This window comes from Metarhizium robertsii (assembly GCF_000187425.2).
Source record: "Metarhizium robertsii ARSEF 23 chromosome Unknown MAA_Scf_1, whole genome shotgun sequence".
Taxonomy (NCBI): domain Eukaryota; kingdom Fungi; phylum Ascomycota; class Sordariomycetes; order Hypocreales; family Clavicipitaceae; genus Metarhizium; species Metarhizium robertsii.
In genome coordinates, this window is record NW_011942149.1 from 1,613,829 (window position 1) to 1,631,287 (window position 17,459).

Sequence of the window (17,459 nt, forward strand, 5' to 3'; positions counted from 1 at the left end):
GCTTCAGGGAGTAAATGATCCAGCAATGACTGTCTGCCAAGACATTTCCGTAAAGTGCGATACAAGACCGATGTGCGTGGTTGCTACCGTGGATGCAACCGTGGGGACAAAACACGGAGGCCTAGTCATCTGTCCGTGGTGTTGGAAGACCTGGTGGTATCTGGACAGGGCCGGCCATCTCCACCGCAGAAGCCACAGCGACGATTTGCCTCCTAGCGCAACTTGAATCCTTTCCACAACTCTCTGAGGTACATCGAGGTACTTAACGGTGTGAAGGGTTTGGATGATCCTTGTTCAAGATTCTCTGAACCAACAACGGGCGTTGGTACGGGCCTTGACCAATCAATCACGACTTCAGTTTCCAGCCCCAGGAGGCCCAACCCGGAAGCCTGGCGAGGGTCCGAGACGTTGCTGATGATAACTGACGGGAACAAGGTGGTGAGCCGACAGACAATGGAGACACAAGCCTCCCAACCCGTCTACTTTTGGAATGGAGAGCAACGTCCAGACTCTGGGAAAGAGGCAAGCTGCCACGTGCAGCATCAGCTTGTTACAGGCAGCCCTGATTACTTGACCCAAGCCACTCGGTAGACTTCAAACAAGCAATTGTTTGTTGACCAAAATATGAAATACTGTGCTTGTCAGCCACACGGGCATGCTTGGATTAGGGGACCTAAGGTGGGCCAGCATGGTGTGGCTGCCTCCATTGCAATGTAGTGTCCTGTATCATGATATCATGGCTTGGCGACAAGAGAAGCATGCATGTACATACAGTATGCCATGGACGCAGGTAAGGCGTGGATTGCCGACTGTTATGCATCGATAGATGGTCTTAATTGTCTGAATGCCCTTCCAGGTGCCGACTACCTCCTGACTACTCCAAAGGCAAACCAGCCTGTAAGAGTACGAAGACCCTTCACCGTACTGGACCTGCAATACTCCCTGAGTCGTACGTAGTAGCAACAACGACGAACTGGCGTAGGTCTCAATCGGACTCTTGTTGGTCTTGGACTGAACTCGGCATATGGAAGCTGGGTCGCATGTGCGGTCTCCGGAATCAGTCTCCTGTACTCCGTACGGAGAACATGGTGTTGGTTGGGGCCGGGTTGAGTTGCTCAACAGTGCACTCCGTATTATTTGGATTGGAATACGGAGTGCGATGTGACGAGAATGTTTGACCTCGCCACTGACTCGGCGAAGAACCAGCAATACATACATTTTTGCATGAATGAAGCGAACGTGGCAGACAAGTTTGGGTGGACGAGCAGGGGAAGAGGTTGGGAGGCTTGATGGTGAGTAGAAATTACCGATGCAGACGAGGCCACGCAGGTGGTGATGGTTCCCCGCTCCGCCGAACACCATCGTGCCTTCCCTGCTCAACTATCCATGTCGTTTCATTCTCATGGCTACCACACTTTTTTTTGGAGTCCTTTTGTTGAAAATTCTCTATTTCACCATGCACAATATCAGCTGCGACGGTACTATATTGCGCCATATTGGTTTCTGAGTCATCCACAACGCAACTGACAGTCGGCGTGCCGTCTCGGGAAATTGCATCATGTCTCGCCGCCAGAATACACAAGTCCAGACCACATTCATTGATGCATTGACGAAAGCTGGAGCAAAAGGAATTTGATCAAGCCTGGATCAACGGAATTTCACACATATCACGGCAGTACTCCACGATATCCTGCAATACATTGGCTTGGGTCTAATGACAGACAGGATATCCGATCTCTAGCAGAATGGTGATGGGTCAAGCTAGTATTAACTGCCAAGTAGACTTACTGTCATCAGTGTTACAGTATCCACCGGAAATCTGCAGCAGTTCATACTGGCATAATATGGCTTCCTCAAAGAGCTTGGCCTTACATTGTGTCTGCCCAGAGACCAGATGAGGTTCGCCTTCTCCGCCCTCTCTCAGGCGATTCGGCATTATCGCATCGGTGGATGACGTTTTGTTTCCTTGACGGGCAACGCGGACTAAATACTATTGACTTTGGCGTACCATTGTCGGCAATCTGAGGCACAAAGGATCACCGACTCGACCCAACGTGTTCGACAATGTCGGTGACGAGCTGTCTTTCATTGGGGTTGGCCGAGTCACCACCCCTGTACACCATATAACTTGGCCACTCAGTTCAGTCTAGTTCAATCAGCGTCTTCGTCTCATCCGTCAATTGCAACCCCCACCGAAAACTGTGAGGGCCAGACCCTGCCTGTGACTGTCATGATAACAGCATCTCGGCCCCGATTCCTTCTGGATACCACGAACTCGGCCGATGCGGAAGCGAGCAGTCAACGAGTAGGCCCTGAAAACGAAAGCACAGAGCTCCTGGAAGCCACTGCTTTATATTAGCATTCCGTTGTGCCAAAGCTGGAGATTGTCTGGTAGATTTCTGCCCCTAGGCCAGTGCTCAGAGTGAGACATGCTTGGTGCGGAGGCTTTATCCCAGATTCCGCGTGAACAACCAGCCCGTCGTACTACCGGACATACTGACATCGGGTTTCCCATTCTGGCAATAGCCGTTCACTGATGAGGCAAACCAACCAACCCCTCACGTCTAGGCTTTCATTACATCCCGACCGAGTATGCAAGGTAAATGCCCCGAGATTTGATGTGCAGATACAAAGGCATACGCTCGTCTGTGCAAACACACCCAAGTAAACAGTTGCCTGCATGGAGAAGGGCAAGGGCACAAAGACGTCCTCGAAAAGATGACAAATCCGTTACATGGCCACGAAGAGCAGGCGGTAACTGCCGCAACAGCTCCTCGGAATGAACCACATACCACCATTGTGTATACTGGACGGACAGAAACAGCGACGGTGCTGCGCCAGAAATACCCTGCGAGTTCCAATGGAGTAGTACCCGTCTGAACAATTTCGAGCCCGACTTCAATATCACAGGGAACCTTGGCCCGAGGACTCAACACCGAACCAACGCAAAACCCCACCAATTTCAAATGCAAAATAACGCAATCCCGCCCCCAAGCTACTCTGGGTTTAGCGGTCCAGGATGTTGAGCTCCCGTAGGGAAGGAAAAGGTGACAGATGACGGGTACTTCGAGATACTTGAGGCACTGACATTGAGATCCGCCAATCAAATCTGCCAGTCATCTACAATAGTCAATGGTCAGTGCGAGGCTGCCCGCCAGTGTCTTCTGCGGTGGTGCGCCTATCAACCAACGTAACCGGGAATCATCACGAACCGCGCCGACTAAATTTCGGGTCTGGTTGTGTTGTCTGCCCGTTAGCTCCGAGTAAGACAGCATATATGTACATATATTCGCAAATCTACCAACTTCTCAGCAATGGAGCTAAGACACTATCATAAGTTGGCCAAGGCCACATGCTCATGACCAACGAACATGACTAGACCAACAATTCTTCGTTCTGTACAAGCCAAAACGACAGAATGCGTCTACCATTACTTCACTTAAACATACACTGCGATATAAGCAAGTTTTTTGCTCATTTTCGAGCAATGGATATCCCACCCAACGTACCGGGTCGACTCAACGCATTGTATGTAAGTCGCCGGAGAAACCGATTTTAGAGTTTAAGGTCGGGAACGAGGCTCAAGCTGCCCACTGTTAATTACTTGGCCGTGCCGTCCCGCGTCGAGCCCGCTTGGCGTGTGCTACTATTGTCCTTTGGTGTCGTTATCCTCGCAAATGGCACAGACTGCTCTGTAACTGGCTGGTTCAACGCCGGCTTTGGTACGTGGGTAGGGAGATGGACTCGACGGGCGCTCCTAGGGTTGACCACTCTTACAGGTCAGCTGCCCGGGTATTCAGGCTGCCTGGCAACCTCCGAGGTGACATGTTTCTCGATGAACACCGGCCAAACGTGTTGCCGACGCCTTAAAGGCCAGCTCGTCGAGTCAATTGTGATGTCGGTGTCCTGGCATGACCTCGAAATGCCAGTTATAATTCATGGTGCTTCACGTACATATGATCGACTTCACCAAGATTGCCGGCCCCGGCCGGTGCATGCGATGATCGGAGACTGCTGCATAACAGGGATTAAATGACCCAAATTGCACCTTTTCAGTGGTTCCCTGCAGCTTCTCCAGCATTCGACTGCACCAACCACGAGTTTGAGGGTATTTTTAAAGTGCATGCAATGCCTGGGTGGACTGAGATGGGCCAATACAAAGCACTTTGATGTCGTTCTGGATGCGCAAATCTACAAGGTCTTTCCTGCGTCAGCATATCCATTCTGAACCCATGAACTAGAGTTCTCTGATGAGGGATAGTAGTAGTAGAAGAATATCCTTGACAAATTATCAAGCCAGTGGAGCTATCACAACACCGCTTGTCATAGCCCCTGCTGCATCCGTATTCTGTCATGGGCTGACAATCTTGAAAAACGGCCCTCAGAAATCCAGGCATTTGACGGTGTGGTGTACCTAGGCAATGGACAGGCAGGCTATCATCGGGAATGAATGGGCCAGTTTTGAGTGCAGGCGCCTGAAAGTGCGGTGAAGTGTGGCGTCGTGGTTATGACGATATTGGCAAAAGGTTACCGTCACATGCTCATCAAATTCGTGACGACGTATTTAGTGGTCATATTATCAACGCCTCTCTATCGCTACACCACGACCCAGAGTATTCCGACTCTTTGGAGCTAAGCAGCGAGGACTACGCCGCCGTTGGTGCCGAGTTGCCACTGCTAATCAGGGCATATCTACGGCGTCAATTTTAGAAAAACGCAAAAAAACCAGTATACTTGGTTGGCGACCACAGTACCGCGAAAAACACGATGCCAAGTACACTTCTTCCGTTGCTGGTACGTAGTTGATGGAGCATATAAAGTAGCTCATTCACAGCCTTCATGTCATGACAGCCGAGCCGGGGGGATTTGAGTTCATCTCAACTTTATGGAACAACCAAGTCGAAGGGTGGGTGGGCACAGGCAATGTCGAACATCCCTTTTTGAAGTCACAGACATGACAAGCACCCCCCAGAGGGTCAGCAACTTCTGGTATTGGTGCGCCTTGTAGCTCATGCCGCTTCACCCCCTTCGCGCGTTCCGTTCGACGCATGCTCGGGCTAGAGAAAGTCTCTCTTGTTGAACATGAAGTGGTATCTGCCTACGGAGTATTGATACAAAGTCTGCTTCATTTGCCGCCAAAGGAAGCCAGGGGTGCCACCTCCTCACCGTTGCTGTTGGCACGGGTTTGGTGAAGAAGATGACAAAATTCGAGTTGCGCCCGCAGACGGTCAAAGGACCAGCTTGTCCTCGCGGCGGCCAGCCACCATGCCGCCTTTAGGACGTTGCAGGCAACTTGAGCCGGGCGGATTGATGTTGGGCTTTTTTCGTCTTTTCCTTGATCGAAACATATGCCGCCGGGTGGCTTGCGCCGATGATGTCAAACAGGGGCTTGGAAGATTGTAGAAAACCCCCTTACACCGTCTCTCTTCAGGCGGGTTCTGGGCGGCTCACCCACTCGCCATTCGAGTACAACTTCTCAATTCATGGCAGGCTGGTTCCGGCTCGGCCCTAAAAAGCTTTACTAGTACTACATACATACATACACGAGTTCAAGCTAGCTGGGATGAAGGCGGTGGGCAACTGGACAGCCAACCTTGGGGCGGCGCCGATGGGCTTTGTTAATATTGCATCGTTGCTATGACTTGCACACAACGGGCAACCCCTTCTGCGACCGATACGGCTGCTGCTTATAGCTCGGACAAGTCTGGTAGTTACCTCTCACATCTGACAGTGGTCGGAACCAGATCGCCTACTTGATCGCCCTCTTGCAGGCGGACAAATATGGGGACTACTACTTAAAACCTTTGTAAGTAGCCGTGGCGTATTGCTAGTGACTTCCACAGAGGCTCACGTATTCCATGCCACGGGGTAAGTATTTTGGACCTCGTTCCCATCGTCGGGCAGTACCGCTGCGACGGTGGCCGAGCACACCACTGTCTGATACTTGGACAGGGGTGAACCACATATGTTTCTTCCGGGATGCCAGTTCGAGAAAGAACCTTGACTATCCCCTGTTACTCGGGCCTCAAATGTGACCTAACTACAACACGACTGGTCCATGTGGTCGGCGACGTGCTTAGACAGCCAGTAGGAAATGAAGGCATTGTACGGAGTACTCCATACGTACGGAGCTCGGAGTAGCAACAGGTAGTTATTTGGTTCTTTTACTTCTTTACTTCATTGCCCGGCAGGAGATGCCGACGCATTACAGTTTTGTTGCCCATGGCTCAGCTGAAGATTGGATCCCATTTTTGCCGGCCGGGGAAAGCAGAAGAGCCTCGCACTTTAGCTGACGAGTCATTATGCTTTCCCGTGTGTATACTCCGCACCCCTACTAGTTGCCCAGGACCCTGCGCTCTTTCGTAATTCCACAAACAAGCTTCGTTTCTAACGCAGATACTGTACATAAGTTCTAGACTGACAAGCCATCCTTGGCCCTCTACATGGATCCAAACGGGCCGCAAGAGGATGTGTGTGTCGTCTCCACCGTCAACCATGTAAATCCACTTCTATCCGTGCCCCCAATGAGCTGGCTCACTACCACTTCTTTCCAGCATTCGAAGCATACATATTATAAGTTACTACGTACATGCATCCGTACGTTCTGATCTCCAGCGCGGTACGCCATTTCATTGGTGTTGTGCCTTCCGCCTTTGCCTCGAGATACCAGTACCTACAGCCTACACGTGGCGGGATGGAGGGCCGCGGCCATTGTACCTTGCAGTCGAACACCATGATAATCCAGAAAGTCATCATGCAGTTTGGTATTCCGCGCTCCGCACGCTCTTCAGATTCCCGACATCTCTGTGCCATCGATCCGCTGTGGGGGGGTCCGAGTGTCTGTACCTTGCCGACGTGCACGTTTGTCTCTTAATAGCAGTGCCCGACGTGCCTGTCTGTGCCTAGTAGTACATGTAGTTGTCCAGTCCGTAGTTACAGGCCCGGTTGCTGTTTCACCTGAGACGGCGCCATCCTCAGCTTCAACTTGTCTCGAATCCCAGCAATGCTGCTGGTGCTGGTCGTGTTGGAATAGCTGCCTGCCGAAGCGACTCTCGGGTGCTGTTCTTGAACCTGCGTCTCCAACACTGACGGTTGACTGTAAACACTGGCACTTTCGTCCTGCAACTCCACGTGATCCCGACTGCTCCCGGGGTCTCGGGGCGCCTTCTCGTTGGTACTAGATGCATTTGCGACGGGGGCTTGGAATTCTGCAGCGCTGCTGCCCGATGATCCGCTTCGAATGTGCCGAGAGAATAGACTGCCAAGCCTGGAAGGTTTAGGAACACAGGATTGCTTTTGCGCGTCGCATGATTGGTTTGGTGGGGGAGTGATGGAGAGGATAGAGTCGCGTTTGTTTGCCACCGACGCGAGTCGTGACGTTGTATCGAATATTTGTAAAGCCAATGCCGTAGATTTATCTGATATACCGCACGTTCTGGCGGGTTTCCTGAACGGGTAATTTAGAGGTAGTGTGTTAACATCTGGCGGCCGGCTGGAAGGAATGTGTTGATTGCTGGCCGGTGATGGCTGGGGAAGTAACGTGAACGCCTCGTGGCTCTTGACTTTGTTTAAAGCGAAGCTGGAGCTGTACCAGTGCACCCCGCGATGTCTAGAACCCAATGTCTTGGTTGCAGATTGATTGGCGCTGGTAGGGGGGGCGGTTCCGTCATTGGAATGTTTCGTACGGTTCCTCCTGCTCCGCATATATGTCTTGAGGAGATCAAAAGACTGCTGCTCGTGGATTTCATCTCTACTAGTATCAGCAAATAGATCCGACTCTTCATGCTCGTGACCCAATGTAGGGGAATCCGGAATGGGGGTGGGTAAAGTCAGTTTCTCCTGAGATGTTGACGAAGAATGGTGACGCCCTTGTGTGAAGGGGTCATTTTCAAGATATCGTGCATATAGGACCGGCGACATGAGACTATCCCTTGCGTACCGGGTACTTGAACCTGAACTAACAGTTCGCGAGTGAGTGGGCGTGTTGGTTCTGGCATCAAATGAGTGGCGCTGAGGACTTGAATATCGCTTCCAGTCCAGGGAACTAGTCCTTAGACCTCTTCGATCAACAAGCCCCTGAGGGGATCGTCTTGGGCCGAACAAGATTCCGGGACTGGGCGCCTCATTTGGCCTCAGTGAGATGTCTTCCATAGTAGCTTCGCTGATGATTGAGGCACACATGGATTGGATTCCTCCCGGTCTCAGGCCGTCCTCCACTCGCGGACGCTGTGCTCCGCTCGTCGATACCAGCCGTGATATTGGCGATAAATTAGCATCTGAACACGGAATCTTGACACACAAAGGGAAGCGAGGTTGAGGCGTGTCGGGGGGTTGACTTGGGGAGATTGCCTTGTTTTGGAATTTAGGAGCCGGTGGTTGGTAAGTTCTTGGCAACAAAATTGGAAGAGAGCCTAGCGTGAGTTCGGTACTCTCGTTTAGGGGTGAGTTTGCATCTTGCGAAAGCGATACATGCGCATTGTGGAAGGCCGTTCGTTCAGTGTCCGCAGAGAGTGATGATGGCTTATGATCTGTTTGAGATGTAGAAGGTATTGTACCTTTCAGCACTCCTTTGTGTTTTGACAATGCCAGCTTCTTCGCGGTATGCTTGACTGGCTTTCCCAGATCTTGCGTATCATCCCCGCTGTTGTCGTCGCTATCAGAATTGTACTAGAAATTTCGACTTGAACGCTTCTTGACGAGGATGACGCCTGGTCGCTTCATTTCGTCTGACGCCGATTTTTGATCTTGGAAAAGTGGATGGATATGAAATTCTGAGCAATCGAGATCATCTGGAGTGGGGGAGTAAAGTGAAAAGGCGGCAACATCCTTCTTCGCGGCTGACAGCTCATGGCCGGGCATGTCTTCGAGGAGTGGATTGGTATTCTGAGATGCAATGGGGCCCGTGAGCGTTGGTGACGAAGTAGGTCTCGAATTGGAAGATGTTCTTGCGACAGGGCTGGTCTTAACGGCGATGGTATTCCAAGAACAGTAAGCTGTTTGGACTATTCCATGGATCTCTGAGCCGTTCGATAAAGGTACTTTTAACCACGTAGGTGGACTGTCATCACGAGCCTCTTCGATCTGGCGGAAAATTATGAAGCATAGTTCCTCAAACTTCTGGAATTCTTCAGCATACCTGACCATTCTGTTTCGACAAATCTCGTAGCTGGGAATGCTGCACGGTGAAGTAAAGTTGACCTTGAATGATTGTTCATTGTCCTGTAGCATCTTGTTCGGTCTCATCAGGTGCTCATAAATACAAAGTCGTATTTCACCTCGTAAGTTTACTATATCAGATGAAGGTTCGACTTCATCTTCATCTTTTTCACACGCTTTAAAATTTGGAGGGAACAGCGCATTCAATCGGGCCATGATCTTTGCTGCTTGGTCCCTATCTATGTTGTTTTGCGGCAGAGAGTCTACCATACACTAAAATGACGCATTTGTCAGTAACAGCGGTTTGTTACAACAAGCAAGATGGGGCGGGATGCTAACATGTGCGCGAAAATAAAGTTGAAGAGACGAATATGTTTCGCTTGCTGCGCCATGTTTCTTGGTCAACAGGGAAATATGGTCCTTCAGCAACCCACCGTCTATTACTTGTTTTGCGGAAGCTGCAAGCCGTTTGCGATGGATTTCAATCTGCTCAAGCATAGCCAATACTTCGAATGTCTGAATATGATCTAGTCGTCCATCTTTTGTTCGTTCGAATACGCCCTTGATAGTGCCGAGTTTTTTACGGGAGTCAGGTATAGCGGGCGGTGGGACCGGACTCGATTCATCTTTGTAAAGTTGACGGTGAAGATCGTCGTTATCGAATGCCTTGAGTTTCTTCTGGATGGCTTCAACGAAACCGACTTGTCCGGGACCAAGACCGAGGCTATCGACATTGACGAGATCGGTTAGGTGCTTGAATCCGGAGGAGAGCCACCACTCCTCCAAATGCCCTATTGATTCAATCATTGCAACTTTCCATAAAAGCGAATGGGTGGCTGCGTTTTGGCTTGGACTGGAAGTTTGAGCGTCGGCGCGTCGATATATACGGATGTCAAGGTTTCACACATACATTCCCATTCTCCATACACAAGTCCATAAAAGCAAACTTAACAAAGCAAAGAGAAGGCACGGTAGATGATGGGGGATTGCATCACGTGTCAAGCCATACTGTGTTCTACGAGAACTGTCCTCACTTCTTACTCACATCGAGTTCAGTTTGCATCGTGAATCCTTTGCACCAGGCGAGACAAAAAATCACTGCTTCTGACTGCCCTGGACGTTGCGCGACTACCGGCCGCAGTGGAGCGGAATGATTCACTGAAGGCATTTTGAAAGAAGATTGCAGATTAACGGGTGATGAAAAAGACAATCGTTTTTGTCTGCTGGTTTTGTACTGCGTTTCGGCGTAAAGCCCAGTGCTTCTGTATGGAGTCATAATCAGAATGGAAACACAAAGTCTAAAACAAAGGAAGGAGAGTGGGCAAACCCAATCGTGGTTGTCACTTGTCAAGCACAGCCGTCGACACTCAGTCCAGGCATCTGCTCCGTACCTCTCTCTTGATATTTCGGCAAAGAGGGTTTCATGTTTGCGACACTGGTGCATCAACCACGTCTTTATGTCGCCTTTGATATCAATGATATTTTAGGTCTGGCGACGTCATTCGACGACGACTCTTGAAGCCTTCAATGAAAAGTGCCGCCACTCAGAACATTGCATTGAGCCTCCTGCGCAGCTGAAACTCCCACCCGACGCTGTGGACTCTGGCTGCTCAGAGCCTGGTCGGGCCCACAATAATGACAAGAATAAGGCACCAGATGCCAGCATCCCTTGCCATGTCTCCACCGTTGCGAGGCCACCGACAGGAACCGACCGTCGCCAACGTCGGGCAGCTGGGACTAGTAAACTTTGTGTTGTGGAATAGGGTCCTGAGTCGCTTTGGAGTTTTGGCCTGATCGCAAGAGCCACGAGGAGGCCACCTCCCAAACACGCCATGGTCCCGGGATTGCTTGATCTTGACCACCTCAGACATCCCATGATTTGGACAGCAACCGCCTGGGCTCCAGGAAGCAATTGAAACCATTTGCTGCTGACCAGGCGCCGACTTGTCGCTCATTGGCGCGTCACAATGCAGGCAATGCGGCCTGGCCTCCGCGCAACATGGTCATTCTCCGGGTCGAATGTTGCTAGGCACACTCGAATTGGACACGCCGCCTCATGCTCACGGCTTTTTTCGACGTATGGCCCCAGAAACAGTGGTAGGAATAATTGCAACTCATGCTCAACCACGAGCAGCTGTCATATTCACACCCTTACATGAAGCGCAAGGACTAATCAATACTTCATAGCTCAAGATGCCTCCCCAAACGAAAATAATAGCAGAGGAAATGCCAAGTCGGACGAGTCGTCCATCTTCTCCAAGATGGGGGAATCCGCAGCCACCACATTCGCCTCAATATTCGTCTTGGGAGTAGGATTCGCAGGAGCGGGGTATCTTTACCATAAATCCTATAAAATGCTCGTTCTCAGGAAAATGACTCGAGCCTTTGAACCTGGGGATCCTGTATTGGAGTTGGCCGCGGTGGGCAAAGACGTTCCTCATAGCCACCCTCCCGGCGAGGAACATTGGGTGCGCCGCCCGGAACAAGAACATATCGATCGTATTATCACTGGTCAGGAGGTTGGCCATTACTACTTCATATTGGGCGAAAAGGGTTCCGGGAAAAGTAGCATGCTCATCGAAGCAATGCGCAAGATAGATGGCGATGGTGTCGCCATGTTTGAGGCCCATGCGGACCCGGAGATTGTGAGGATACGGCTGGGGAAAGCGCTCGACTATGAATTTCATGAGGACTACATCGGCGGGTACTTTAGCGAGAAAGGGCCGCGTGACATGGGAGCTCTTTTGGATATTGAGCGCGCGATGAATAAGCTGGAAAAAGTGGCCATGAAGCTTTTCCGTATAAGAAAGAAGCCTCTGGTTGTCATTGTCAATCAGATGCACCTTTTACGAAATGACGATGTTGGTCGAAATCTTATCGAGCTTTTACAACAACGCGCCGAACAGTGGGCCGCCGCTGGGTTGGTGACTATGGTGTTCAACTCGGATGATTACTGGGTCTACGAACGGCTAAAGCTACTATCCACTAGAATGGAAGTGTTACCTGTGACGGATTTGCCGAAGAAGCAAGCCATTCAGGCTCTGCAAAGATATCGCATGCGCTATTTTGGAGAAAAGATGACCCAGGAACAGCTTGACGATGTATATGACCGTGTTGGAGGACGATTAAGTTTCCTGAACCGTGTGGCAAAGAGCCATGATATGTTGGCCACGTGCGAAAGGATCAAGGACATTGAGAAGAAATGGTTCCTCAATCAATGCTGGATCATGGGAACCGAGATGGATGACGATGTTATGGACCAACAAAAGTGGGCGGTAAGTTTCTCGACGTTTCTCCCCTTTCAAAATGCCCAGAGAAGGCAGTAGTACTGACAGAAACTGTAGGCTGCCGCTATGGTTTTAGCACATGCCCTTGTTGAGAAGGAAGAGAGCATGACAAGCACATATGATCCTGTTGTAGGCCACATCCTACCTACGTATCCTTTCCATATCGCGCAAGAGATCATGACACGATGCGACTTTATCAGAGATCTAGACAGCTTGAATCTATTCACGATTACGAATCAAGCAGACGTACGAGCTAGCAGCGTGCCGATGCACCGGGCTTTCCGGGAGATTTGTAGCCAACCGGGTTTCAAGGAGCATTTGGATAATACCATTGAAAGGATTGCCGCTATTGAGAGCTTAGGCCGGACCAGGGAACTGGTGGCCAAAGACTTGGTTCTTGGTGGGCAATATGACATTCAGCAGGAGCGCAACAAAGTCACGGTGAGGTTGAAGATGCCCGAGGAGGAGGAGAAGGACAATTAATTGCATTCAAACCGCTAGCGGTAGACGGTGTATACGTGGACGCAGCACTTGCGGAATGTTTTTCTCATGTCGTGGTGTATTTATATGTATGAACAAAAGAATGACTGATGCCGATACTGGATATTGTGACAAAGTGTGTTCCCAATACAATCATTGTGCAATTCGTTCTAGGCATGTTGGTTTCAGGGCGAGCGCAACTAGATGGGTGCCTGACATCTCAGGCAACAAACAATTGGCAAACGCCAGATGTTGACCCAGAGAGCTTGACGCGCCTCCAATTTGAGCGCCCCCACAGCCAAGCTTGTCTCCAAGCGCAAACCCAGTCTGCACTGATGTCTGCGCACAGCAAATGGCCCAACTTTCGTCTTGCATCCACATTGTGATCATTGATGGGATCGCAGCCTGACGAGCCTGCAACGACGAGATCCGGCCGCCACTCCCTGCAGAAAGAATATCAACACCAGCCGGATCGAACCGTGGACGACGACCAATACGATTCTCGTCGCAGCGCAGCTCACACAGCAATGTCGGACGTAGACGATTACTCCATCACTGGCTCAGACAACGCCGCAGACGTTGGCGAGCTACCTGGAGTTGATGAGGACTTTGGAGCCATAGAAATGTTCGATAGCAATGCCGCGCCTTCCACCTTCTCCTCGCAGGCCCCAGTAGCGGTCATGGCAGAAGAAGCTCCCCTGGAAGCATCACCCAGGAAATCGAAGCGAGATAAAAAGGGCAAGCGAGACAAGAAGCGGAAATCGTCCCAGGAAGATGATGTCGCTACTTCGCCAATCCCGGAAGAAGAGGACTCGTCCAGGAAACAGAGAAAACCGAAGAGAAAGTCGACCAAGGGTGCGGAAATTTTGGACAGTCAGCCGACTCAGCATGAGCCAATTGAACCCTCAGAGGATACGCCCTGGGGCCAGTTGCAGGAGGAGGAAGCGGCCGCATTATCAAAGACACGGAGGAAGCGCAAGCTGTCGGATACTGTAGATGGTAAAGGCCGGAAGAAGAAACGATCTCATGATCAGGAACCCGAGAGTCAAGATGACGAGGCAGGTTCTTCGAATCTCATCCGCAAAAGGAAAGAGCAGCGCGATGATTTGGAAAGTGCCATATATGAAGATGATGAGCCGGAGTCTGATACGCAAGAATCGCCCACCGTCGCCCACCTACGTCGACGAAGTCAATCACGAGAAGCTCGCTCTAGAGAGAATAGTGTTCCCAACGAAAGCCAAATGGATGTTGACCCGGGGGCTGAGGACCGCACAGAGACTGCTGTGGCCGCATTGGCTGAAGCAGACGGCGATGTTGAGCGCTTGGCGCGTGAGGCCTTGGACGAGCACCATATTGAACAGCAAGCATTGGAAGAAGGGCAAAACGTAGATCAGGATCCAGACATGTCTAATCAGTATCCACAAGAGCCGTTGAATGCTAGCTTGGAGGGCATGGTTGAGGCCGAGATACCGATTGCCAAGTCGAAAAAATCCCGATCCACTCGGAAGAAGGCCAAGCCAACCTACTTTGAGCAGGATCCCATCCCGGATATTGTGAGTGAGGACGAAGGCAACAGGAATGCTTGGGAAGAGTCGCCTTCGCCGTCTGCTGCAATGCCAAAGGCTCGAAGAGTGAAACGTGCGGCTAAGAAGGAATCCCGTGGCCGCAAGCCGAAGAGGGCGAAACTTTCACAGTCTATGCGTGGTGGCTCGGCAGATGCAGATGATGCATTCACACAGGCGTCTGGGCAGCCACGAAACCGTTTGACTGGTTTCAAACAAGGTCGATTCACTGACGCTGAACTTGCTCGCATAGCTCGAGCAATAGAGAGTTACCGGGCTGACCATGACATAACACAGCAAGAAGTGAACGAAGTGAGTAATTACTATGCTCATCGACTTTTGTTATTACTGCTAACTGTTGGTTCAGCTCATTCATGCTCCTGGTGGAACCACAGCCGGAGACACTCATGCGCAACTTTGGTCTCGAATCTTTGCTGAATGCCCTGACCGTCATCGACAAAAAGTTATCAATATTACTCGCAAGAAGTTTCATAACTTTGTTGCCCGTGGAACATGGACTCCAGATCAAGAAACTGAATTGGCAGAACTCATTCAACGGCACGGGACGAAATGGTCCTATCTTGGGAGCCTTATCAACAGGCACCCCGAGGATCTTCGAGACCGTTACCGTAACTACATTGTCTGCGGCCAGAACCAGCGAAAGGATACTTGGGATGAAGAAGAAGAAGCTCGCCTTACTCAGCACATCATTGAGTCTATGATAGTAATCGACCAATTGCGAGCCAGCCAGCCATCCAAAACCCTGTTGCAGAAGAGCTATGAAGAACTTATAGATTGGCAGAACATTAGTGAGCTCATGGGCCGCACCCGAAGTCGGCTGCAATGCATTACGAAGTGGAAATCACTCAATATTCGGATCAATGGCAAGGACCATCTTGTTTCCAGTCAGCCTGATTCCCAAATCTCGTTCAGGCTTGAAAAGGCCCGAAGGCAAATTTCTGCAATGCCTGTTGAGGAACGATATCGTCTTGTTATGGCGGTTCATGCCACCGCGGTCAGCGCAGATGTCAAAATTCCCTGGCAAAGACTCGTGGACAAGCCGTTCCGAAACCAGTGGCACCGCTATACCCAGATGCTTCTCTGGCGACGTTTGAAGCAGACTGTGCCCAATTGGGAAACTACCAGTGTGCGAGATTGTGCGCAATATCTAATCGATCAGTACAACCAAACGGGCGATCTTCCCGAAGTGCCAGACGAACTGTTTGATGATGCAGAAGAGATGCAGTACATGCAAGCCATTGCTCCGGTTCCCTCAGCACCCGGTACGCAGGACGACGAGCGGGGCCAAGTCAGCACAGAGTTTATCACAGAGTCCGATGCCGAAAGTGATCACGCCGAGCCCAACGGAGAGACGACTCAGTTGGAAGGAGAAGAACAACCAGGAGAGCAAGCACATGAAGACGTGGAGATGGAGATCGATCCCGCCTTGGCTGACGTTGCTCAGCCACCAAAGTCAACTCCCACCAAAAAGACCTCTGGCAAAAGTCCAGGATCTCGGAAGCGGACCCGGAAATCTGCTGCTGCTGTAGAGGATTCCACCGAAGACACACGGCAAGAATCACAAGAACCACGGCAGACAGAAGAGTACAATGCAGACGCCGACGTCGAACAGTTCCACGAGAAAACGACGCCGAGAAAGCTCAAGTCCCATCGAGGCAAGAAGGCTGTGCGGCACTCGTCACCACCCGCAAGCGATGCTGACAGTGTTATGGATGACATGCAAGATCTGCCTGCGCGGGTTGCTGTCGCCTAAGCGAGGCGATGGGTAAAAACAGGGAGAGCTTATTGGATGATTTTGATTATGACGAACAGAATTCGTGGCGGCCCTTTGTCTTGGCCTTTTTCTCCTTTTGACCGGTTCTGGAAAGCTGTTCAACAACTGCTTCCCAGGAGGGCTCGCACGACGCAGCTTTTTGCAGTGAGCTTTGTTTTATTGTACAGGTGCCTATACACCTTGATGATTTTTTGTCTAGGCAAAGCTTTCTTTTCTTGTGTCACAACGGAACTATGTAGTTAAATGCCAATGGTTTGCTTACAAGTCACAGCTGTAGCCATGGCAAGGGAACATGGCAGTCGGGGATGTAGGGAAAAGCGCCGAGTGGTTGGGATCGATGATGATGCTGCTGCAGGGCAACTTGAGGAGTATATGGAGAGGTACCTAGGTATTCTGAGCGAGGATTTTTACATGTACCTAGGTAGGTTGTTAACCACGTGCAGGAAAAAATCATTGAACGTACAAATCGTGTACTTTCTGCTGGAACTGGTGTGCTGGTGTGCCGGCGCCATGATTGATTGTCTTCGACACAGAGTGTTCTGTGGCTCAACGTGGAGCGTTTCGCTGGGCTGTCGGCCTGCGCTGCAGAGGCGCCACTCCGAAACCCCTGACCATGCATCAGAGTGCATTTCGCTTGCATGATGGGGCCACTGGGGTCAGAAGTCAGTCCAGTCCCTTGGGACCGCCATGGTCTGTTTGCGGCTGCATCAATTGATGTCAGTTTTCGCTCAATATCCCTGAGGACTGACCAGATCAGACCCCAGACAGCTCTGCCGCGAGGTGGGCGAATGCGATGCGCTCCTTCGGAGCAACTGCTTGTTATGAGGAAGGTGCCGCTTGGGCATCTCCTGCCTGTCGTCTCTGGTTCATGCATGCCAACATCGAAATCTCCCCCTAGTCTGGATTTGAGGAGGCGGGTAGCTTGCCATAGCCGTGCGTCCATCCTTTGGCATTTTCATCCACCTGACTGGCCGCCTCCATTCACGACAAACGGCAAGCAAACAGGTGTATCGGGACCACTTTGCATCGAGACCCAAGCAAAGACTCTTGGCTTCTCCGAACCCCCTCCATCTCTAGGATTCACCTTTGGTGAGCCCAGTTGGTTCGAGGTGACGGGCAGCTTTGATGCCATAAAACCCCGACAGTCTGCGCAGAACATCACTGCACATTTACTTCACC

General features: G+C 50.9%; 4 protein-coding genes across 4 annotated transcripts; 2 read left to right on the forward strand and 2 right to left on the reverse strand.

Moving 5' to 3' along the window:
- Positions 1-6,933: 6,933 nt before the first annotated feature.
- Positions 6,934-8,151, reverse strand: MAA_10642 (uncharacterized protein; the record flags this gene model as incomplete). Its single annotated transcript, XM_011412360.1, has 1 exon — positions 6,934-8,151. One exon carries the CDS (start codon positions 8,149-8,151, stop codon positions 6,934-6,936), a length of 1,218 nt encoding a protein of 405 aa, XP_011410662.1.
- Positions 8,152-8,667: 516 nt separating this feature from the next.
- MAA_10643 (uncharacterized protein) lies at positions 8,668-9,963 on the reverse strand (the record flags this gene model as incomplete). The annotated part of the gene is made up of 2 exons (XM_011412361.1): positions 8,668-9,429; positions 9,496-9,963. The coding sequence occupies 2 exons, from the start codon at positions 9,961-9,963 to the stop codon at positions 8,668-8,670; spliced, it is 1,230 nt and encodes a 409-aa protein (XP_011410663.1).
- Positions 9,964-11,417: 1,454 nt separating this feature from the next.
- Positions 11,418-12,926, forward strand: MAA_04903 (Myb transcription factor; the record flags this gene model as incomplete). Its single annotated transcript, XM_007822999.2, has 2 exons — positions 11,418-12,431; positions 12,501-12,926. The coding sequence occupies 2 exons, from the start codon at positions 11,418-11,420 to the stop codon at positions 12,924-12,926; spliced, it is 1,440 nt and encodes a 479-aa protein (XP_007821190.2).
- Positions 12,927-13,315: 389 nt separating this feature from the next.
- MAA_10644 (multidrug resistance-associated protein) lies at positions 13,316-16,259 on the forward strand (the record flags this gene model as incomplete). Its single annotated transcript, XM_011412362.1, has 2 exons — positions 13,316-14,797; positions 14,853-16,259. The coding sequence occupies 2 exons, from the start codon at positions 13,316-13,318 to the stop codon at positions 16,257-16,259; spliced, it is 2,889 nt and encodes a 962-aa protein (XP_011410664.1).
- Between the last annotated feature and the right edge of the window lie 1,200 nt (positions 16,260-17,459).